This window comes from Zootoca vivipara, chromosome 15 (genome assembly GCF_963506605.1).
Source record: "Zootoca vivipara chromosome 15, rZooViv1.1, whole genome shotgun sequence".
NCBI classification, from domain to species: domain Eukaryota; kingdom Metazoa; phylum Chordata; class Lepidosauria; order Squamata; family Lacertidae; genus Zootoca; species Zootoca vivipara.
Window position 1 is genome coordinate 2,499,526 of NC_083290.1, and position 22,992 is coordinate 2,522,517.

General features: G+C 50.0%; 1 protein-coding gene across 3 annotated transcripts in view; it reads left to right on the forward strand.

The window, feature by feature from the left end:
• Positions 1–22,992, forward strand: part of ABR (ABR activator of RhoGEF and GTPase) — a 121,091-nt gene that overhangs the window by 48,626 nt on the left and 49,473 nt on the right. The window contains exons 1-5 of one of the 3 annotated variants that reach the window (XM_035138840.2): positions 4,084–4,865; positions 10,748–10,852; positions 12,554–12,739; positions 17,554–17,661; positions 19,776–19,836. In XM_035138840.2, coding sequence (XP_034994731.2) covers positions 4,767–4,865; positions 10,748–10,852; positions 12,554–12,739; positions 17,554–17,661; positions 19,776–19,836 — 559 coding nt within the window. In that variant the 5' untranslated portion in view covers positions 4,084–4,766. Of the gene's footprint in view, positions 1–4,083; positions 4,866–10,747; positions 10,853–12,553; positions 12,740–17,553; positions 17,662–19,775; positions 19,837–22,992 lie in introns of those variants that run through there. The other 2 variants (XM_035138839.2, XM_060268375.1) reach the window with 2 other exon arrangements.

The following is a 22,992-nucleotide window of genomic DNA, read 5'->3' on the forward strand; positions in this document are numbered from 1 at the left end:
TCCTCATAAGGCATCGTTTCCAGGCCTTTGACCATTTTGGTTGCCCTCTTCTGGACACGTTCCAGCTTGTCAGTATCCTTCTTGAACTGTGGTGCCCAGAACTGGACACAGTACTCCAGGTGAGGTCTGACCAGAGCAGAATACAGTGGTACTATTACTTCCCTTGATCTAGATGCTATACTCCTACTGATGCAGCCCAGAATTGCATTGGCTTTTTTAGCTGCTGCATCACACTGCTGACTCATGTCAAGTTTGTGGTCTACCAAGACTCCTAGATCCTTTTCACATGTACTGCTCTCAAGCCAGGTGTCTCCCATCCTGTATTTGTGCCTTTCATTTTTTTTGCTCAAGCATGAGGACCAGAATTTCCCCGCCTGAAATCCTGGGCAGGTGGCTGCCAGATAGTGTAAGCGATACTGAGGTAGATGGTAAGGCCCTGCAAATCACTTTCTGCCTGTCTTCCTTTTAAAATCTCAGGTTAGCCAACCTCACTGTGATCTGGGCTCCTTGCTCCACCTGGTGGCCATAATGAGCTACCACACTGTTGTTGTTGTTTTTAAAAGGTTTCTGATTAGAAAAAAAACGACACCTTTCCCCTGCCTTTCCTTATACCCGATTTAAGAATCATTATTCAGTATGGTGGGGGTTGCAGCACCGGGGTTTTTGCTGTGGGGAGCATGCAAAAGAGAAGCCCTGCAGAAAATAGCTTGCCTTTGTTGAGGCAGAGGCCCCCATAGCTGAGGGGATTTGCAAGCCTTTAAAACCAGCAAATCCTTCCAGTTCCTTTGCAGTTAACTCTTAGCCTCCCACACTGTCCTGGGTGGAAACTCTGGCTGGCTTTGAGGCCCCCTTCACAACCGTCACAGAGCTGTGGGCCCATCCTGTCTCATCCACCCACTGCTTCATATTCCCTGCACTGGCTCCTCCTCCTCCTCCCACTTTTGTCTTGGCTTCAAGTCTCTAGTCCTCATTGCCTTTGCTGCTTTTTTTAAAAAAAGGATCTATACTACTTATCCCTCACTATGCTCTCTCTTCTCCCTCCACTGCCCAGCTCTGCCTCGCCTGCCCCCAACCCCGATCCCCCCACAAATCCTTTCCTTAAGATGCAGGTAAAACTACATATTATGTCCAATCGGGTTTTTGTGTAATAGCATAGGTGAGAAGGGGCGTCACCTTTTTGCCGTGTGCTGTCGTCCCAGAATAAAATTGCTCCCCCCCATATAACTGCACCCACAAGAGTGATGATCACAGGCCAGTGACAGCCAGTGGCCTTCAGCCCTGGGGGCGGTCCATAGAGTCAGGGCCATGCATGCAGGCGGCCTTTTGCAGCCATCAAGTTTCTAGCCCTTATGGATGTCAATAGATTCTAGAGAAAGCGTAATGATTTAGTTAGAGGTGTTTAGGTAGAATCACAGCAACCCTGTGAGGTAGTTTTGGCTGATAGGCAGCGAGTGGCTGAAGGTCACCCAGTGAAACCTTCACGGCAGGGTGGGGATTTGAACCCTGCTGTGGTTGCGTCCTGTATTAAGTGGGGTGCTGACGGGGTGGGCTAGAGGACCTCTGAGGGGCGCCCCAACTCTGCGCTTCTATGCGGTGGCTTGCCCTTTTTGCATTTCTTTATTATGGTTTCCTCCAAAGTGTGTGCCTTGTTCTCCCCCGCTTCTCTTGCAACAACCCTGTGAGGTAGGCCACAGGCTAGGTTGAGAGAAGCCGATTGTTGGCCAGAGAGGAAACATCTGAAGCTGAGTTTTCTCTCCTCCTTCCCAGCTCCATGTCCAACACAAGAACACAAGAGTAACTTGCTTGATCAGGCTAATCTCTCCCCTCTGACTGTGGAGGCAGAGAATAGCCATGATTTCCTGGTGTTAGGAGTGATCCTCTTAGAGTTGGAAGAGACCACAAGGGCCATCCAGTCCAACCCCCTGCCAAGCAGGAAACACCATCAAAGCATTCTTGACATATGTCTATCAAGCCTCCGCTTAAAGACCTCCAAAGAAGGAGACTCCACCACACTCCTTGGCAGCAAATTCCACTGTCAAACAGCTCTTACTGTCAGGAAGTTCTTCCTAATGTTGAGGTGGAATCTTCTTTCTTGTAGCTTGAATCCATTGCTCCGTCTCCGCTTCTCTGGAGCAGCAGAAAACAACCTTTCTCCCTCCTCTATATGACATCCTTTAATATATTTGAACATGGCTATCATATCACCCCTTAACCTTCTCTTCTCCAGGCTAAACATACCCAGCTCCCTAAGCCGTTCCTCATAAGGCATCGTTTCCAGGCCTTTGACCATTTTGGTTGCCCTCTTCTGGACACGTTCCAGCTTGTCAGTATCCTTCTTGAACTGTGGTGCCCAGAACTGGACACAGTACTCCAGGTGAGGTCTGACCAGAGCAGAATACAGTGGTACTATTACTTCCCTTCATCAGCGCCAAAATGGCTGGATTTTGGACTGCCATGGTGCAGAATTTAATCTCCCCTGCCCAAACGCCACTCCTCCCTCCTCCTCCTCCTCCTCCTCCTCCTCCTCCTCCTCCTCCTCCTCCTCCTCCTCCTCCTCTTCCTCCTCCTCCTCTCTTCTTCTTCTTCTTCTTCTTCTTCTTCTTCTTCTTCTTCTTCTTCTTCTTCTTCTTCTTCTTCTTCTTCTTCTTCTTCTTCTTCTTCTTCTTCTTCTTCTTCCTCCTCCTAAGTTCCCAGAGGAGGTTACAACATTCAAATACAATATAAAAACCCATTTAGTAGCACAGTTTAATTTTGCACAGTATCACTGGTTCGTCAAGGTGGACTTGTGAATTTTTGCAGGGAGTGAAATAGCCCAGGAAAGAGCATGTTTGTTCATAGGCGGCGGGAAAAGAAGGCGGTTCTTCTCCCCCCCCCCCCCCCGACCGCCTCCCCAGAGCAGCAGAAACTCTGTGGTCTGTGGTTTCCCCTTTTTCTTCCTTGTTGCAGATGAGAAGGCTTCTTTTTCCCCCCTTGCTGCCTCTGGGTCTCTACAACTGTGTGCAATCCACGGCTTGCCCCTGATGCCCTTTCCTGGGGGGGGGGGCTGCTAGCAGGGATTCCCACTCACCCACCCACAGTTTTTTTGTGGCTGAGCTCATTCCCAGAAAGTTATACGCACTTTGTGCTTGTGCATTTTTTTCTGGTCTTGGAGGAGAGAGACAGAGAAACAGAGAGAGAGAAGATATATATAGATATATAGATAGATAGATATAGTTCTTCTGTGTTTGTTAGGAAATGCCTATGCAGGCTTATGCATCAGACAGGACTCTTCACCTGGGCCAAAGAAACATCCTGTGTGGCTCAGAAGCCCATATAGGGAGAGCTGGAAATACTTTTTTGTGACTCTCCTGAGCCAGTGGGATGCTGTGGATGGCGGTCCCTCTTGCAGCTTCAAAAACTATTTCAAGATCCCGAGATGCCCCGTGTCCCCTCCCCTTTCTTCCTTATTTTTGCATAGATTCCAGCAAGAAATATTTGTTTGTTGTTGTTTAGAGCAATAGCCTGCCCTTCTCCTAAGGCCCTCAGGAGAGCCTAGGTCATTCTCCCCCACAAAAACAATCCTCACCAACAACCCTGCGAGGTAGAGAGCAGCCGGCCTGCAGTAACCCAACACACTTTGGGGCTGCGTGGAAATTCAAACCCGGGCCTCTCACCCTAGTCTGGCACTTTAGCTGCTGAGACTCACATTCCCCTAACAATTTGCTACAGAAAGGACCTTTTCCCAACTCTCCATTAACCAATTATCACTATTCTTATATTTGTTTATTTATTCATACCCCGTCTTTCCCCCCCCCCCCGAGGGAACTCAAGTGTTGTTGTTCCCTACTCTGCCCACAACCTCGAGCCATCTTCACAACAGCCTTGCGAGGTGGGCTGTCGTCGTGAGAAAAAACGAGCACCAGCCTAGGAAGTGGTGTGGACCTTGCACTTCCTTCCTGAGATGCTGTCTCCTGCGGTTGGGGACAGTAGTTTTTAAGCTGCTTTTTGCAGGTGATTTCTGCATCTGCTTCTTCCGAGTGGGACTGCTGCAAGTTTGGGATCCTTCCTTCCTCTTCCAACCATCCAGTGGCATTTGTGTCCGTGCTTCCCCCCCCCTTCCAGGTTTTTTCTTTTTTTCTTTTTGAGGGGGTGCGTCTAGCCTCCTCCTCTTCCACCTCTCCGCCCTCCTTCACCACGGAAAAAAGCTGCCTGCTGCTTCCTCAAAGAGCTGGGAGTTCCTTCCCACGAACTTTCCGCATTTCTCTTGGCACCGGAGAGAGAGAAACAGCCTCCTTCTTTTTCTTAAAAATATATGCATACATAGATATATATCATTTTGCCAGGCGTGTGTATCTCGGAGAGAGGGTCCTTTCCCCACCTACGGAGGGCAGGCCAGCGGGCGAGGCTGGCATTTCCTGTCTGCGGAACGAGCGCCAAGGCTGGGCAAGGACGGCAGAAAGAAAAGACCGGGAGAGAGAACGGAGCCATGCGTGCTCCCAGCTCAGGGAAGGGGTTAAGCTAAGCCTCCTGCTTCCTGCCTTCTCTTCTCCTCCTTCGCTTTTTTCCCACAGGAGTTGAGTTTCTTGGCTGCGGACTTTGCCTCTGCTGGAAAAGGGTGCGGGTTACGTTTTGGGTGTGTGTTGTGTGCCGTCCCGGGCTGCGGTGCCCGGGAATGGCTCTCTTCCTCGGAAGGAGGCAGTGCCAGCCTCCGGCGGCGGCGATGCCAGGCCTGGCTGGCCCCTGGCTCCTCTGAGGGGGGCCGACTTCTCCCCAGAGCCCGGGGAGCCATGCAAGAAGAAGAGGAAGCCATTGGCTATCTCGATAAGGTCCTCGAAGAAGAGGAAGAGGAGAGGTCGGCTACCCCCAGCTCCCCGGCCTCGGAGAAGGTGGGCACGCAGTCGGGGCGAGGCGGGCTCTTTGTGCTGGCCTAAACCTCTGGGACTGGCACGGTGGCTTCCAAAAGGTGCAGAAGGACCCAGTAGCTTGGCCACTGAAGACTTAGGTTGGGCTTTATACTGTACTGGGATTGAGCCCATACTGCTGCAGCGGCTAGAGTGCCAGGCTTCGGCCATGGTTCAAATCCCCACTCGGTCACGAAACTTGTGGCCATTTGGCGCAACTTCCTGCTTCTGAGCCTGGCCTACCTCGCAGGGTCGGTGTGGGGACTAAGCGAGGGGGGGAACTGCGTACGCTGCTTGGAGCTCCTTAAGAGACAACCGTTTGCTATCCAAGCAATAAATAAAATGGGGAGGGGTTTGTTTTGCTGCGGGTTCAGCCCCTCACCTGATTCCCCAGAGGTGCCCCCAAGGGGTGGCTGATTTCAAGGAGTTGCTGGACGTCCTGCCTCTTCAATCCCACCTTGTTCTGCGATGGAGGGAATAATAATAATAATAATAATAATAATAATAATAATAATAATAATAATAATACCTGTATATGGCCAGAGGCACTCTTGTGGCTTGGAGCTCTGGGCTTTCCAGGGCTGCAGTTTACATCTAGATGTAAATGCTGCCATATTCTCTCTTTCTTGCTCCCCCCGCCCCCAAAATAACTCCTGCTTGATATAATTCCAGAGTTTTCCCAGGATTTGGGGGCCTCTGGGAATGAGATGTTGGTGATTTGTGTGTGCTTAGCAACATGGGCTTCCAGGGCTGTCTTTATCCCAGCCTGGTCCTCCCACCTATGGAGGTAAAAGGGTTTGGGGTTTGTAGAAAGCGGGAGCTCAGCAGGGGCTGATAAGGCTGCTTGTTTGGGCTGGAGCGGATTTATTTCTGTGCCTTGCCTTTCTCTCTTTCTCCCTCAACAATTGCTGTCTAAAACCAACCCTCTCCATCGGAACAGAAGACCCCCTACTCCGAGGCAAGGGCTTAATTTGAGCACGGCATCCAGCTTTCCCCAGGAAAATAAGTGATTTTCAGCGCCAAAGCCTCAGGCTTCTTTGGAGTGTTGCGGCAACGATGGCTTGCCTCTGAGCATGGGCAGAGAGCGTTTCTTTTTGCCCCTGCTTCGTTGCTGAGTAATTGCAGGCCTCTCCCCCGGCTCCCCTTTTGGAGCTGGCAAGCTCAACTTACAGGAAGTTTCGGTGCCAGGCACACAAATTAAGTCCTGAGAGTGGAGTGGAAGGTTTTTTATTTATTTATTCTTTCCTTTCTTTCCTGGGTTGGGAATGTGCCCTTTTTGTGTGGAGCGGCTGAAAGCTCCCTTGGCTTGTGTGTGCGCTTCCCCCTCTCTGTGTTTGTGATGTGTGAGTCGAGCCCTGCCAGGCCTAGGCTGGCAGCCCATGGGGCCGCGTTCAGGCTCTTTGCGTGGCACGGTTGGCTGGGGGGGAAGGGTTTGGATCTGTGGGGCGCCCGCGGCACTGAGTGAGTGGGAGGTTGGAAGGGGGCGGAAGAGAGAGGGAGTCGAGCCCCGGCAGGCCCCACGTCGGAGCCGCCTGAGGACGGCGAGATCTTAAGTAGTTTCTCCTCCGAATGTAGACAAGTGACAACAAAGCTCTCCAACTGCTGGAAAGGAAGGAAGGAAGGAAGGAAGGAAGGAAGGAAGGAAGGAAGGAAGGAAGGAAGGAAGGAAGGTGGTTTGTTTGTTTGTCAGGCTCTTTCGCATTTAAATCCTTCCCTTCTTCCAAGGAACTCAGGGGGAACTAGTGGGGTTGATTCCTCTGCCTCCATTCCTATTCCTTATCCCAACAACCTTGCAAGGTAGGCGCACTGGGAATGTTGCCCGCCTGAAACATTGAAGAGCCTCTGCCGGTCAGTGTAGACAGCACTGTGGGAGACGGTCTCACGGTCCGACGTGAAGGCTTTCCCCTGTTTAAACCAGAACCATGGGGACTGGAGTCTTGTTTCATTTTTAGGGGCAGAACATCTGCTTTGCACGGAGAAGACCCGAGTTCAGTCCCCAGCATCTCCAGCTAGGTCTGGGAATGTCCCCCGCCTGAATGCCCCCTGGAAAGCTGCTGCCGGTCAGTGTCGACAACCCTGAGCCTAGGTAGGGCCCCGGCTTGACTCCCCACAAGGCCACTTCCGGCGCTCCTATGGCTTGCCCTCATTTGTACCTGCTTTGTTTTTCCAAGCGACACCACCCAGCGATAAGCGCTTGTTTGGTGGACGCGTAAAAGCAGCCTCTGTGATAATATGTCAGCTGGAGCGTTTGCAGTGCAAATGAACCGCAATTAATGCAAAGCGAACCAAAACGAGCATCTCTGCAAGGAGGCATTCGGAATGAGCTGTTCTGCCACCGGCATTTTAACCTGAGAGGGTCAGAGAAGCCCGGCCGCTGGATCAGGCCAGAAGGGGGTCCCATCCAGTCCAGCCTCCCGCATCTGCAGTGACCGGCCAGCCAGATGCCGCAAAGGGGAGCCCCCCGGAGAGACCCAAGTGTGGCAGTGGCGACTCTCCTTCCCTGTGACTTCAAGCGAGTGGTATTCAGAGGCATCCTGCTTTTTAAGAAATGTGTTTTAAAAGACTGTGAGAATAGAGAATGTTTTGGCTGGTTAGGTCAGTGATCCCCCAAAGTGGGCGTTTCCTCCCCCCCTTAGGGGGCAGTGGAGTTATTGGGGGGCAAGGGGCACTGGAGGTGTAAAAAAGGACTGTAACTGAACCAAGGCCATCAATATCAATGAATTAATTAAACTAAGCAGTTTTAATTGGAATCTGCAGAAATGTGCCATTAATGTTTACAGTTGTGAATTTTATCATATTATTTGGATCGTGCAAGCCACAGTTCTAGGAATCTCTGGTTTAGGCTCCATATGCACTCAAGCAGGGACCCAGGTGGCGCTGTGGGTTAAACCACTGAGCCTAGGGCTTGCTGATCAGAAGGTCGGCAGTTCGAATCCCCGCGACAGGGTGAGCTCCCGTTGCTCGGTCCCAGCTCCTGCACACCTAGCAGTTCGAAAGCACGTCAAAAATGTAAGTAGATAAATAGGGACCGCTACAGCGGGAAGGTAAACGGCGTTTCCATGTGCTGCTCTGGTTTGCCAGAAGCGGCTTTGTCATGCTGGCCACATGACCTGGAAGCTATACGCCGGCTCCCTCGGCCAATAATGCGAGATGAGCGCACAACCCCAGAGTCGGTCACGACTGGACCTAATGGCCAGGGGTCCCTTTACCCTTTACCTTTACTATGCACTCAAGCAGTATATTCGTTATTCTCGGGAGCCTTTGGGGGCAAAGTCGGCATAGGCTTGGGAGTCGCGGGTGGCGGTGTGCCCTTCAGCGAAGACACCCAGGGTGGTCCGCCCCCACTGCATCCCCCCTTCCTCCGCCCCTGTGTCCTGGAGAGGTAGAGCCAAGAGGCTCCCCATTACAAATTTCACCTCTACCACAGGTTCCAGTGGGTGGCCTTAAATCAGCTCCTTACCAAATTGGGGTGTTTGTGTGACCACACTGGCCTGCTCTTATGGGAGAATGATTGCGGAAAACAACTTTGAAATCTCTAGAAGGAAAACCCGCTAGCTAATGGAATAATGCAGAGGTTTTTAACATCCGCAGCCACCTTGAGCAATTATATTGTTTTGCAGCACCCCTGTGAGGCAAAGGAGCCCAGTTACATCGCCCTTTGCCTGCAAAGCCGACGGGCTCTCCCCCCTTTCCGAACACCATCCCTGGTGGAGTGATCCCTCAGCATCCTCTCTCCTCTCCTTGAGAGTCCTCCGGGCAGCCGCAGCTGCTGCCCCTGCTCTCTGAGCTGCCCCAAAGAGGGGCCTGGCACTTGTCTGTCCCTTCCCAGTAGCAAGGGCTGGTGGTCTAGCTGGCTGAGCTCCCTCGCCTGCTTGCTTGCTTACTCTGAGGCTGCCTCAGCTCCTGGCAACCAGCACCCCCTGGCCAGCCCCAGAGGCACCATTCACTGTGCAAGCCTTTGGGGGGCAGAGATGCGAGAGGGAAATCGTATCTGAGGAGGAAGGGAGGGGAAGAGGCTAGTGTTGCCCGCAGCACCCCTGACCGTCATTCAAGGCAGTCCAGGGCGCCACAGCCCCCTGGTTGAAAACCACTGAGTACCATAAAATCTTAGTGGATAGAAAAGAAAGAGGTGGATACTCCATGCCAGACCTGAGGATATATTATGAGGCGTCCTGTCTCTGTTGGTTAAGAGAATGGATAACATTGGGAAATACAGACTTATTAGATTTGGAAGGATATGACAACAGATTTGGTTGGCATGCATATCTTTGGTATGTGAAAACCACTGAGTACCAAATTTGCACCTCTGATTCCCGGACCATCGGCGGGCCAAATTTAGAAGGCAATTGGGCCGAATCCGGCCCCTGGGCCTTAGTTTGTCTACCCAGGGGTTAGGGGATGTTAATTGTCTGATCTTGTTTATTCAAGTTAGGTGGCTTTTAGAAACCTGGTCCAGTTGTCTTCCTTTATCATTATTTAATTTGTTTCAGGATAAATTGTTTGTCTGGTGCTGTTTTTTTTAAATTGTGATATAAACTGCCTCAAGCTCTGTGTATTTACTGTTGAAGACCTCTGTGTGTGTGTGTGTGTGTGTGTGTGTGTGTGTGTGTGTGTGTGTGTGATTTATTGGATTTTAAAACCCCAATAAATAAATAAATAAATAAATAAATAAATAAATAGCATTTCCCGGATCATGTCATGGCCTGCGAGGTAAATGTGCAATTCAGTCATTGGGGGGGGGGGGGATTCAGGTTTACGTTGTCTCGAGGAAACAGCTCTGAGAGAGGCAAATCGCATTTCCTTTTAAAAATACTATCTTGTCATTCATCCATGGCCTGTACTGAAAGCGGCCTGTGTGAATTGGGACCCTTGGCGATCTCCCCTCTGGGCAGCGACAAGATTTCAGTGAGATAGTTTCCATGATAAGCCTTCAGACCAGAGATGGGGGGCATAGGGTTGCCATACGTCCAGGAAATCCTAGACATGTCCTCCTTTGGCGGGCCAACATGCACATCTGGGGGGGGATTTTTACATTTTAAAGGAAATGTCTGGGTTTTGGGGGGGTATTTTGGGGGGAGACATGGGCAGTTTGGGGTCAGACTTGGGCTGCTCTGCGCACGTGGCTCAGGCTGCCAGCGGCTCGGGCTGTCCTCTTTTTTGCTCTACAAGATATGGCAACATCTGTGGTCCCCCAGACCTTGCTGGACCACAACTCCCATCATCCCCTGGTCTTTGGCTATGGTGGTTTCTGGGAGTTGGTGAATATCAATGTCTGGAGGACCACAACTCCCCAAATCCTTGATTTAGACCCATGAAATGCAAATCTTAGCCCCCAGATAAATGCAACATTCCCCATCTTACCCAGGGTGCTGGGAACTTAGGAAGCCACCTTGCACTTAGTCAGAACATTGGTCTGTCTAGCTCAGTACTGGCTACACTAACTGGCAGCCGCTCTCGTAAGGTTTCAGGTGGGTGGGTGGGTGTCTTTCCTCCTACCTGGAGATGCCAGTGGGGATTGAACTTGGAACGTTCTGCATGCAAGGCAGGTGCCCTGCCACTGAGCCACTGGACTTGGTGTGTCATTGCTTGATCCTTGGTGTCCTGTGTTCAAATCCTGCCTTGGTCACACAACTGGGGCAACCAGGGCCAGGTTGCTGCCTTTAAGGCCAGCCTACCTCGCAGGGTGTGTGTGTGGGGATGCAATGGAATAAAACTTTTTTAAAAAAAACAATTACACTCTCTAACTTGGGAGTGTGAGAAAAATCATTCTTCGCATGCTCAGAGGCACTTGCAATCACCACCATCCTCTTTGGAGCTGAGTCTTGGTTCCGCTCACCTTTTAACATGTGACATCTTATTTCTTCTAGGGTGGACAAGATGTTGGGAAGGGGGTGGACATGCGGAGGTTGGTCCTAAAGGATTTCCTGGCCAGTGAGGAGATGTACATCAACCAGCTCGAAGCCCTATTGCTGGTGAGTACGCCCCATATCGCAGGGGGCTGGACCTTCCAATTCTGTGATTCTGCGGTGGTGGGAGGGACAACCCAGCTCACCCCTGGCTAGTTGGGGGAAGTGGGGTTGGGAATCAAAGAGGGAACAAGGTCAAATCCTTCCCAGCCAGTGGAAAACACCAAAAGAGGCTGGCTGCCGACGGCATAGGTAAAGGAGAATGTTTTCCCCCTGGTGCCTAAAGGCATGTAATTATGGCGCCAGGTGAGCCTCTCAGGGGAAAGCATTCTGCAGTTGGGGAGCCACCACATAAAAGGCCCTGTTCTTGTGTTGCCACCCTCCATACCTCTCAAGGAGGGACGTAGAGAAGGGCTTCAGGTGACAAGTGCAGAGTCCAGGTCGGTTCTTATGGGGATAGGGGGTCCTCAAGATATTGGGGTCCTGAGCCGTGTTATAGTTAAACGACAAACAAGCACATCCTGAGCGCCACAGCCGTCCTCTCCCCTCCCATTAGCCCTTTCAGGCAGGGTGACCATCGCTCAAGGGAGTGGGCGGAGGTTGTAGTCCAGCAACATTTTCAGGCCCAAAGTTTCCCTTCCCTGCTTGAAAAGGGACCGCAGTGGAGATGGCTGTGTCATGCAGCTGTGAGTTCCGCATGTTTCTGGCTGGAGCAGACGTCCCGAGACAGCGGCTGCGTCTTCCGCAGCCTCCTTTTTGTGGCCTCATCTCGAAAGTGGCCCTCTGAGGCCTATTTATAGCCTCCGGCTTCCTCCTGAGAGCCTGGCGTCCGAGTCACAGCAGCCCTGCCTTGCGCAACACCCGCGTGGCCCACGGGGAGCTTCCCCTTCCATATTCTGGCGCAATGGGGAAGCTGGCGAAGTACTACTACTCTTGACATTTCAAAGGGCCGCTGTGCTCTGTGGGGAGCTGGTTTGTTTTTTAAAAACGCCTGCGGAGGTGTTTAGGATAGTCCGGTAATAAATATTTATTTATTTTTACTTTTTTATTATTATTAATCACATTTGTACCCCACCTTTTCCTCCGGAGAGCTCAAGGTGTTTTTTAATCATCTTATGGTTAACTCATGGTTTCTTAAACAAACCATGGTGTAAGCAAGCCACGGTTTAGTGCTACGTGTGGTGTTCGGAGGCAGAGCATAGGCTTACCTTCCAAGTCCCAGACTGCAGAATCCGGGACCGGCAGCCGTGTGAAACCGGAAGTTGCGTCGACGTAACTTCCGGTGTTGTTTTGCCCTTCTATGGGCACCAAAAATGGCCGCCGCCGGCTTCAAAAGTCGCATCTACGCATGTCAGGAAGTGCGCCGACGCTACTTCCGGTGTCGCTCCGCCCATCTATGGGCACCAAAAATGGCCACTGCCGACACCGGAAGTCACGTCTATGCACTTCCGGACATGCGTAGATGCGACTTTTGAAGCCGGCAGCGGCCATTTTTGGTGCCCATAGAAGGGCAAATCAGAAAGGAAAAAAATGGCCGCCGGCAGGAGAAAATAACGGAGAAAAACGGGAGACGAAGTGATACGGGGGACCACCGGGAAAAGGTAAGTAAAAAAGTGGTTTTCCCGGGGAAAACGGGGTACTTGGCAGCTATGGCATAGGTTAGAAGCACCATGGCTTTGCAAGGATGGTTCGCAAAGGCTGGTTCGCAAAGGATGTGGGGGTCGCAGTGTTTAACGGTTCTCTCTCTCTGTGTCCGACTCACTCCAGCCCATGAAGCCCCTGAAAGCAACAGCCACCACCTCCCAGCCTGTCCTCACGATCCAGCAGATTGAGACCATCTTCTACAAGATCCAGGACATCTACGAGATCCACAAGGAGTTCTACGACAGCCTTTGGCCCCAGGTCCAGAACTGGGACAGCAGTGTCGTGCTTGGCCACCTTTTCCAGAAGCTGGTGAGTTACCCTTCGGCTTTCTCTGGTCCTTGACTTCCTGTGTGTCCATCGCCAGTCTTTTCGTTCCGTTGTGGAGGTGTCCTCAGTAGTTTTGGTGCGGATAAAACACGTAAACTGTGGCTAGCACCAAACACATGAATCTTGGCTAGCACCAGACACATAAACCGTGGCCAGCACCAAACTCATAAACCCTGGCTAGATCAATAATAATAATAGTACAAGGTGTGACCAGAAAGTTCGGTGAATGGTCACAGAAACTGGACAGCGAGAAATATTCGAACATACATACCTTACAAGCCTTCAAAGTAGGCCCCTCTGATACAATACACCATTGACAATGTTTGTAGAACTGTGGAAACGTCTGGAGAAGTCCTCTTTTCGTACTGCTTTCAGTTCCCTTGCCACAGCAGCTTGGACGTGTGAAATGTTGGAAAATCTGTGCCCTTTCAGCGCAGATTTCAGTTTTGGGAAAAAGAAATAAACCTGGTGGGGCCAGATCGGGAGAATATGGATTGTGGGACAACTCAGTAACCTCAGTAATGAATTCACGCGGAATATGCAATTCTTCTGCCATCATTCGGACGGAAAACGCCGATCCTGCATCAATAACTCACGAACTCTGTCAATATTTGCTGCCATTCTGCTCGTCGATGGTCTGCCAGACCGAGGGTCATCTTCGATGGTTTGCCGCCCGTCACGGAGACACTTAAACCACTTCTACACTGTCTTTTGAGTTACAGCTTCATCTCCATACACAATTGTGAGCATTTCGTGGGTTTCCGATGCCGATTGTATGTTTGAATATTTCTTGCTGTCCATTTTCTGTGACCATTTACCAAACTTTCCAGTCACACCTTGTAATAATAGTAGTAGTAGTAGTAAAAGTAGTAATTTAAATGCCACGCAATAAAAAATAGTAAAAAAAACAACACAGCATCAAACACTAAAATAATAAAGCATGGCTAGCACCAAATGCTTAAGCCACAAAAACCACACTTTGCAAATCCAGTTCAAACCCTGGTTTCGCATCCAGTACATAATAGCCTCAGCTGTGGAGACCTAAAGGTTGGGGAAGGCTGGTTTATTTATTACCATTACCCCACCATTCAGCCCGGACACTGAGGTCCAGCGCCGAGGGCCTTCTGGCGGTTCCTTCATTGCGAGAAGTGAGGTTACAGGGAACCAGACAGAGGGCCTTCTCAGTAGTGGCACCCGTCCTGTGGAACGCCCTCCCAGCAGAGGTCAAGGCAATAAGTAATTATTTTACTTTCAGAAGACAACTGAAAGCGGCCCTGTTTAGGGAAGTTTTTAATGTTTGATGCTGTACTGTTTTTAATATTCGGTTGGAAGCCGCCCAGAGTGGCTGGGGAAACCCAGCCAGATGGGCGGGGTATAAGTAATAAATTATTATTATTATTATTATTATTATTATTATTATTATTGCAGTCAAGAACAATTAATCGTGGTTCAGAAAAGCGGGGGCAATACGTGGCTCGTGTTTTACATTCTGACCTGTTTCTGAAAGGAATGGCTACGGTGTTTGAGGCTTCCCTGTTTAGAAAGAAGGTGACTAAGATCTGAGGTGGGACACAACCAAAGTTTATAAAGTCGAAGGGAGAGGCCCAGCAGGGTCACCAAGTAAAATGCTAATGAGCAGGAGGTTTGGGAGCCTTCTCGGTGGTGGCGCCTGCCCTGTGGAACGCCCTCCCAACAGATGTCAAAGAGGAAAACTACCAGACTTTTAGAAGACATCTGAAGGCAGCCCTGTTCAGGGAGGCTTTTAATGTTTAATAGATTACTGTGCTTTATTTTTCTGTTGGAAGCCGCCCAGAGTGGCTGGGGCAACCCAGCCAGATGGGCGGGGTATAAATAATAAATCATTATTGTTATTATATAACAATGTGTTGTGTGAAGAAACTTTCTTGTCTGTCCCTAGTCTTCCAACATTCAGCTTCTCTGAATGAGGAACAGAGAAAAACAACTCTCTATCCTCTTCCTCAATGCCAGGCACAATTCTATCGACTTCTGTACAGTGCTATCTGCCCGCTTCCTTGCAGAACATGGCAGGCTTTGCGTAGGAAAGCAGGGATGCTGCCCGCTGAGCCAGGTTCCCTCGCTACTAGTCTTTTGAGCTCAACAATTCCTCCTTTGCAGAAGTTGAGCGGAACAATGAGAAAAAGGAAGCGACCCTCAATATGCTGTTGGGCGACAACTCCCTTCATCCAAGCGGCCGTACGATCCGGGGGCTGGTGATAGTTTTGGACTACAACTCCCATCATTCACAAAGCTGTGGCTTTTAATGTTTAATAGATTATTGTGTTTTATTTTTCTGTTGGAAGCTGCCCAGAGTGGCTGGGGAAACCCAGCCAGATGGGCGGGGTATAAATAATAAATTATATTATTATTATTATTATTATTATTATTATTATTATTATTATTATTATTTGGGACAGACACAAAGGACTTCTTCACCCAACGCTGAAGTTACTATGGCTGTAATGGAGCAGTGTGCCTCTGGGTGCCTTGCACCAAAGGAGTGGGAAAAGGCTGCTGCTTTTGTGCCCTGTTTGTGGGTTTCTCCTTGGGCCATCGCGGGGGGAATAGGATGCTGGATTAGATGGACCAGAGGTAGCCAAAATGATGCTTCCCAGTTGTGGTTTGGACAGCCACGTCTCTTCTCGCCCAGCTAGCATAGCTGTTGGCCAGCAGCGATAAGATGGGAGCTTTTGGCCTCAACAGGGTGGCCCTTCTGAAGTTCTCTTCGCCCACGGATCGGCCAGGGCGGGGTTGCTTGTGGAAATTTGGTCCCTGGACACCTTGCTTCCGTGGAGCCTGCCAGCGAGAGGTTTAACCCAAGGCTGCCTTTGTTAAGCCAAAAGCAGCCCTCCTTGCAGACAGGAGCTCTATTAACTGCTTGAAATGAGGTCAGACAGTTTCCCAGGGTGGAAACCTTGCCCTGAGCGCTGCCTGTTCTCTCCAAAGAGTTTTAAATACATTATCGTAGTTTTGGAGAAGCTGTGTGGGTGGTGTGGAAGGGGGGGGGCAAACAAGTTCGCCCAGTTCTTGAGTCGAGAACAAGCACATGGAGCTTCATGTATTGGGAAGGGGGGCACCATCGTGGGAGGGGATTGCTGCAGCTTTGGGATATATACAGGGTGAGTCTTTTAAAAGAGACCTCGTGGAACGTGTACTCTGTATCCAAGGGGCCTCTTTTAAAGGACTCACCCTGTACAAAATATTTTTACAAATCAGCTATCTCTTAGGCATGCCCAGTGATACATTTGGGGGGTCCTGTCTGAATTCAGAAACGAGAATGCAGTTAATCTGAGATGGGAAGGAGAATCTTCCTCTGTTTTTAATTCCTAGAATTAGATGTGGCAGGTATGCAATTGCAAAGGCCCAATTCTGTGAGTTTTTGTTTTGTTTTGTTCCAAAGTGGAGTAGACGTCGCACAAAAAAGGCGTTCCTTGGCTTCTGGTTGTGTTTAAAAGTGGGTTGCAGCCAATTCTATTGCTACTCAGAGAAGGCCAATTTGCAGTTAATGGACATGATTAGAATAATGGAATTGTAGAGCTGGAAGTGAACGTGAAGGGACTCCCCTGTGCAGCTGTCCCATACGGGGATCGAACCTGCAACCTTGGCGTCATCGGCACCACGCTGTATCCAAGTGAGCTATCCAGGCACCTGAAAGATTCCACTTCTACATTGGCAGTGGAAATCAGGCTTTGGTCTACCGGAAGCCTCCGGTGGCTTAAAGCACTAACTTCGGGCCTTCAAAGCACCCAATCTCCCGATGTCATTGACATGTTGGGCAGCCCTGCCCACGTTTCAGATTTAACAACAACAACAACAACAACAACAACAACAATAATGGCTTCCAACAGAAATATTAGCATACACTAATTTCTTAAAGATTAAAAGCTTCTCTAAACAGGGCTGCCTTCAGATGTCCTCTAAAAGTCTGGTAGTTATTTTTCTTTTTGACATCTGGTGGGAGGGCGTTCCACAGGGCGGGTGCCACTACCGAGAAGGCCCTCTGCCTGGTTCCCTGTAACTTGGCTTCTCGCAGCGAGGGAACCACCACAGAAGGCCCTCGGCACTGGACCTCATTGTCCGGGCAGAACAATGGGGGTGGAGACGCTCCTTCGGGTATACTGGACTGAGGCCGTTTAGGGCTTTAAAGGTCAGCACCAACACTTTGAATTGTGCTTGGAAATGTACTGGCCTGCAAGGCTAGGTCCTCATAAGGATCTGGCCTGTGGAACTAAATGGTCTGTCCCTCCCACTGCCACCATTGCTGTATAATATAATGACTATTTAAAAAACAAACCTATACTAAATGGAAATCCTCCTTGCCAAAGTAGCACTTAGAAAATTAAGGTTGTGCTGCCGCCGATGGATTTGTCCTTGCCTAAAGGTGGATCTTATGATGCAAATGTTTCTTTGTTACTTAACAAAAATTGGATTTCTTTTCCCGTCTTGGGTTTTAGGGAAATTGCTGCGCAAGCTGTAATTATACTATTTTTATTTGGGGAAGGTGCATTCAAAGGTCTCACCTGTTTGTGGGGTGGTCCTCAGCTATTTCAGGAAGGGGGGGTATAAATATACGAGGCCCTGATTATCTCGAGTTCTGTGATGAACCCCATTAATTTCCCATGTGGAAAAAATGGGGCCTGCGGGGATACGGATCAGAAAGTGTGGGTGCCAGTGTTTAAGAAGGCTGTGACTTACGGCCTCAGGGAATGAACTTAATGCTTTTCTAATGTTTCCCTCCCTTTGCACACATATCACTACTTGCCCCCCCCCCCAAATAGGCTAGCCAGCTGGGGGTGTACAAGGCTTTCGTGGACAACTACAAAATTGCGCTGGAGACGGCAGAAAAATGCAGCCAGAGCAACAACCAATTTCAGAAAATCTCAGAGGTGAGGATTCAAAATATTGTCGTTTATTTGCTTGTCTTTTATTCACATGGCTCAAATGTGGCTTGGATGGAGTTAATTCTGTGAGTGGATTGCTATGTGTGTTTTACTGTATCCTCACAACAACCCTGTGAGGTTAGTCAGGATGGACACACACACACACACACCCTAGTTTGCCTAATGAGATTTTTTATAGAGTAATATAGCCTCCCCTTCCTGCTCCAAAAAGAGACAAGTCTTTGCCCTGAGGAGTCTACAAAGTAGGACAGTTTACAAATCCCTTTGCTATACAAAGGATTTGCTAATCTACTGTTCCAGTAAACAGAGTTGTGTATTTTGAAAAATGCAATGCAAGCCTGCCTGCTTGCTATTTGATCCCATTTCTACTTTCTCTTGCTGGGGGTTGGGGGGAAAGGGGAAAGGGGGGCTTATGCAGGACCCCAAAATTTCATCCCTGCCGCAGACCTCTTTCTCCACTTTATACAATGTATTTGCTGGCACAATTTATTCTAATCCCAAGATCCGCCAAGCATTGTGAAGAATTTGGATTTCCTTCCCAAGCAGAGACAAGGGTCTCTGTTGATTTTTAAGGGGGCGAAATTGTGACATGGTTGACAAACAGAACCTCCTTGAGCAGTCACAGTCTACCCCTCCCCCTTCCAAGAGTTTGCTTGTGAAACTGGTATAGCTCAGTTGGTGGAGCAACTGAGGGTTGTGGGTTTGAGCCCCACGTTGGGCAAAAGAGTCCTGCTTCGCAGGGGGTTGAGCTAGATGACCCTCGTGGTCCCTTCCAACTCTACAGTTCTTTGATTTCTGTGATTTGTGGGTGGCAGCGGCTGGACTGAAAAGGAGACTATTTCTTCTGATCTGATGCTTGTGATGTTGGGCAGCATGAGTGAGGAGGCCAGCCAAGAAATGTATTTTTCTAGGAACCTTTTTGTCCATATCTGGTCAGTTTAAATTAAAGCTACTCAAATGGTGCCTTTTGTGTGTAGAAATTGCTATGTGCTGTGTGGAGTACATCTAAAACAGGTGTCTTTTGAGTTTAAATGAGGCAGGGGGTCTCTAGAAGGCCTTGTGTGCAGTCAATTCTTTGTTCTCTCTCTGACCTCTATTAATGACCCCCAACACCACTGAGATTACTTTCTCTCGGGCTCAACAAACTTCAGAAATTGTGCCCCTCTTTTAAATCAACCCTTTCTCTCCAAATCCTTTGGCTTATATCTGATCTTGGTCTTACTCAGAGATATGAATGTATGTGACTTAACGTAACTCTGCTAATTCCAGTTCTTCTCTGCATAGGGTCTCTGCATAGAATTTAGTTGGATATAACTCAGGGGAGTGGGAGGGACCCAGGTGGCGCTGTGGGTTAAACCACTGAGCCTAGGGCTTGCTGATCAGAAGGTCGGCGGTTCGAAACCCTGTGACGGGGTGAGCTCCCGTTGCTTGGTCCCAGCTCCTGCCACCCTAGCAGTTCGAAAGCACATCAAAATGCAAGTAGATAAATAGGAACCGCTATAGCGGGAAGGTAAACGGCGTTTCCTTGTGCTGCTCTGGTTTGCCAGAAACGGCTTTGTCATGCTGGCCACATGACCTGGAAGTTGTACGCTGGCTCCCTCGGCCAATAATGCGAGATGAGCGCCACGACCCCAGAGTTGGTCACGACTGGACCTAATGGTCAGGGGTCCCTTTACCTTTACCTTTAACTCAGGGGAGTAGAACGGTGTGCCTGTGCACGACCTCAGCTTGCTGGCCAGGGTCCTCTCTGCACATCCTCAGAGGCACTCTCGTTCTCTGTTTAAAAAATAAATAAAATTTCAGCATACAAAGGGTGCAATCCTTGGGAGTTTAGAAGAAGAAAATAGACCAGATTATAGAAACCGGGGGTGGGTGGGTGGGTGATAGTGGCTGTCTCTGGTACGAAACCTACTCACTGAAATTAATGGACGCGGCTAACGTAGGCTCATTAATCCCAGTGGGTCTACTCTGCAACCCTGAGGATGCAACATTTACAGGGGAGCAAGTGCCATTGAACTCCACGAGATTTACTCCTGGGTAAGATGTTTGCAGGATGCCCTAAAGGTGGCCTCTAACGGTTCTTTCCCCCCTCTCGGCAGGAGCTGAAAGTCAAGGGCCCAAAGGATTCAAAAGAGAGCCACACCTCCGTTACCATGGAAGGTATCGATTTTATTGCATGCATATCTTTCTGTAGGTGTGTGCGAGCTGGCGTTTAAATTATGTGGCATGCTCTTTTGTCTGACTCTCCCCCCAAAAAACCCACCCCGCCATCCCCTGAGCCCATCAAAGGAGAGATGAGATCTGGTGCTGTGTGTGCATATTGGAGATACGGGTCCCTTTGTGCTCTTATGGGGGAGAGGCGGGAGGCAAGGGGGGTTGAGAGGAGGGGTCTCCACCTCTTTGCAATGCTGGCAGCGTCTTACAGCCCCTCACGCCCCCTTCCCCCCCTCCTCCTCTCTCCGCTACAACTACCGGCTGGGCTTTGGAGCTCTTTTCACCGACAGCCAGCGGAGCACCACCGATGGAGCCGGGTGATAGCCATGCCGCAAGGAGGGTGCCATGGAGATTCTGCTCATCATCCGCTTTTGCTGTAACTGCACCTACGGTGGGGGTCTCCTTTCCATCCATCTCCACCCCTCCCCCATTTTTTAAAAGAGCAGGTGGAGGGCAGGGCTGGGACAGTGTCGCTCGCTCGGGTCTGGGGTCCTCTCTTGGGGTGGCTTGTAAGGATTCTCTCTCGCTGCTCTCTTTGTCTCCACAAATGCCCCTCCGGCAAACAAGCCTTTGTCCTCACTGGTCCGGTGCCGGGGAAGTGTGGAGGGGTCTTAGCGCGCCTCAGAAACCTCCCCCCCACTTTCCCAGATTTCTCTTTTTTCCGCTTCGCTTGGGAGTGCCAACTTGGTGATTTCTTTGTTCCTGAGTGATCCTAGGGTTGGGCTCTTCTTTGTCGCTAGGTGTTTCCCCCCAAAAAAAATCAAAGGAAATATTGGGTCCCCATGGCAGGTGGGTTTCAGAGGGTCTCCCACTGCTACTCTGTGACTATTCGCCCCCAGTTTCTGCCTGGTCCCGTTAGGGCGCAACTTCAATTGACGTCGGTCTTTGTGACCTCTGAATGCAGAATTCTCCCCGGAACCTGTAACAAAAGGTGGGGGGCGGGGGGGTGGAAACACACCTGTCCCTTTTTTTCTCCCTCCCTCCCACCCACTGACTCCCCCAAACCACCTCGCATTTGCTTCATCTTTGCCCCGTTCACTCGCTGCCCGAGGGAAGTGGGGTACTGCCCCCTAAATGTTTGCTCCCCCTCCCTTCCATGCCTTGTAACCATGGTGATGAGCAGGGGGGCTGTGTAGGTGGCCACTACCTTCCATCGTGGCCATCTTTATTGGGGTGCTGGACCCCAATTTTGTGCATTTCCCGGGACTCTTTTTCAACATGGGTTTTTACTTCTTGCTTTTCAGGGGTGTTATCCAAAGTGACTGGTTTCGGGGTATCAAATTGTCAATTTGGAGGGGTGGTGGTGGTGGAGGAACGGCGTTTCTCCTGCCCCTTGTTACTAAAGGCGATTTAAATTCTGTCACGCTCCTACACGCAAACGTGTCCCATTGAAATGGGGATTTGTTGCACCCGTTCCCTTTGGGGTGGGGACTTCCTCAAGAGATGCCCCTGTTGGGTTGGCGCTGGCATGGGTGGTTGGGTTAGGGGGGGAAATGGGGGCTCTGCTTTGTGAGGGGGCGAGGCGAGGGTGAATTTCCCTATTTGCATCCGTTTCAGAACGAGACCCTGCCTGTTCCCTTCAGCTTGGGGAAGTGGCTTTGAGCGGGGAAAGGGGGAAATCCACAATGCACGTCTGGGCTAGAAGCAGACTGGAGCCAAGCGCACGAACATTTCGGGGAGATGAACGCTCAGCCTCCGCCTGCCTTCATTCTTGACTCGGGCGGCAGGTTTTGCTGCGCCGCTAGAGGGCAGCAAATTGTCAGTTTTATAGCTTAATGGACGGACTGGGTTTGGGGTATGTGTGTGTGTGTGTGTGTTTTAATTGCTATGAGTTCCGCATGTGCCATTTTGTCCCGGACACCAAAATCCTGTGGGCCGCATCCTCAAGGAGGCGTCCCAAAGAGACACGAGAGTTTGGGGGTTCAGGGGAAGCTCTCTTTAAGCTGTGTCCTTGGCAATTGTCTTAAAAAAAAGGGGGATGATGTAATGTGGAATTCAAGAAGGTGAAATGAAACAATAGTTTTCCAAGCACTTGATCTGTGTCATTTTTCCGAAATGTTTTCTTCCCCAACCACGCTTCCGTAACCCAAGTGGAAGTGTGAGGAAACTCCCTGTGCTTGTATTTATTTCAGACTCTGACATTAGTTTAAAATGCTTGGGCACACACCCACCCAGATAGTATTAAAGATCATATTTTCCCCTCTTCCTGCTCACACTTGCCGTGAGAAGGGGTGTGTGACACAGAGCAAGAGACGATGCCTCAGGAACTCTGCAAAAATGTAGAATTATTATTTTTTGTGTGGTCTGGTGTGGTCTGGTGTGCAACCTTTGTTTCTCAGGTTCTGCCTGTTTTTCTTTCTTTTCATCTCTATTTTGACGCTATTTATTTTATTTATTTATTAAATTCATATACCGCCCTTCATCCGAAGATCTCGGGGGGCGGGGGGGGGGTTTCACAGCACCAACCCCCCCCACCTCCCTTCCTTTTGTTATATAATGGGAAAACTCATTATTCCACCCATTCCCCATTGGGAAAAGGAAAAAGGAAAGATAGAAGCTTCGGGGCCATCCCTTGTTAGGCTATGTAGACTGGGCTGGGTTCCAGAGAATGCGAATAGTTTATTGGGGGTGGTTAGTCCATAGATGTGGGCCTAGAGCTGGGAAACATCTGTGGGGCTCGAGCTCCCGTGGAAGTTGGAGGCCCACCACGTTTGGAGGGCCGGATGGCCCCTAACCCTGTGCCCCATCTCTGTGGCACTGACATTCATTCCTCTTTTGCCTCTGTTTAAACCAGAGGTGTGGTTGGGCGGCCATGTTTGCTCTGGGTCTGTCCCCTTCCCTAGCTGGGTTTTGTCCAGCTAAGTGTTACTCGGAGTAGACCCATCGAAATGAATGGGGCTTTGCTAGCCATGTCCATTCGTTTCAATGGGCCTGCTCTGAGGGCAGTGGACGTTGGCTACAGCCCCACGTCCCAACGTGGTAGGGCGGCCATGTTTGTTCAGAGCCAGCCCTCTTCACGTATGAAACTGGAGGGACCTAATTTGCACGGGAAATGGGAGCATGAATCTCTCTCTCACACACACAAAGACACACCTTGACGTG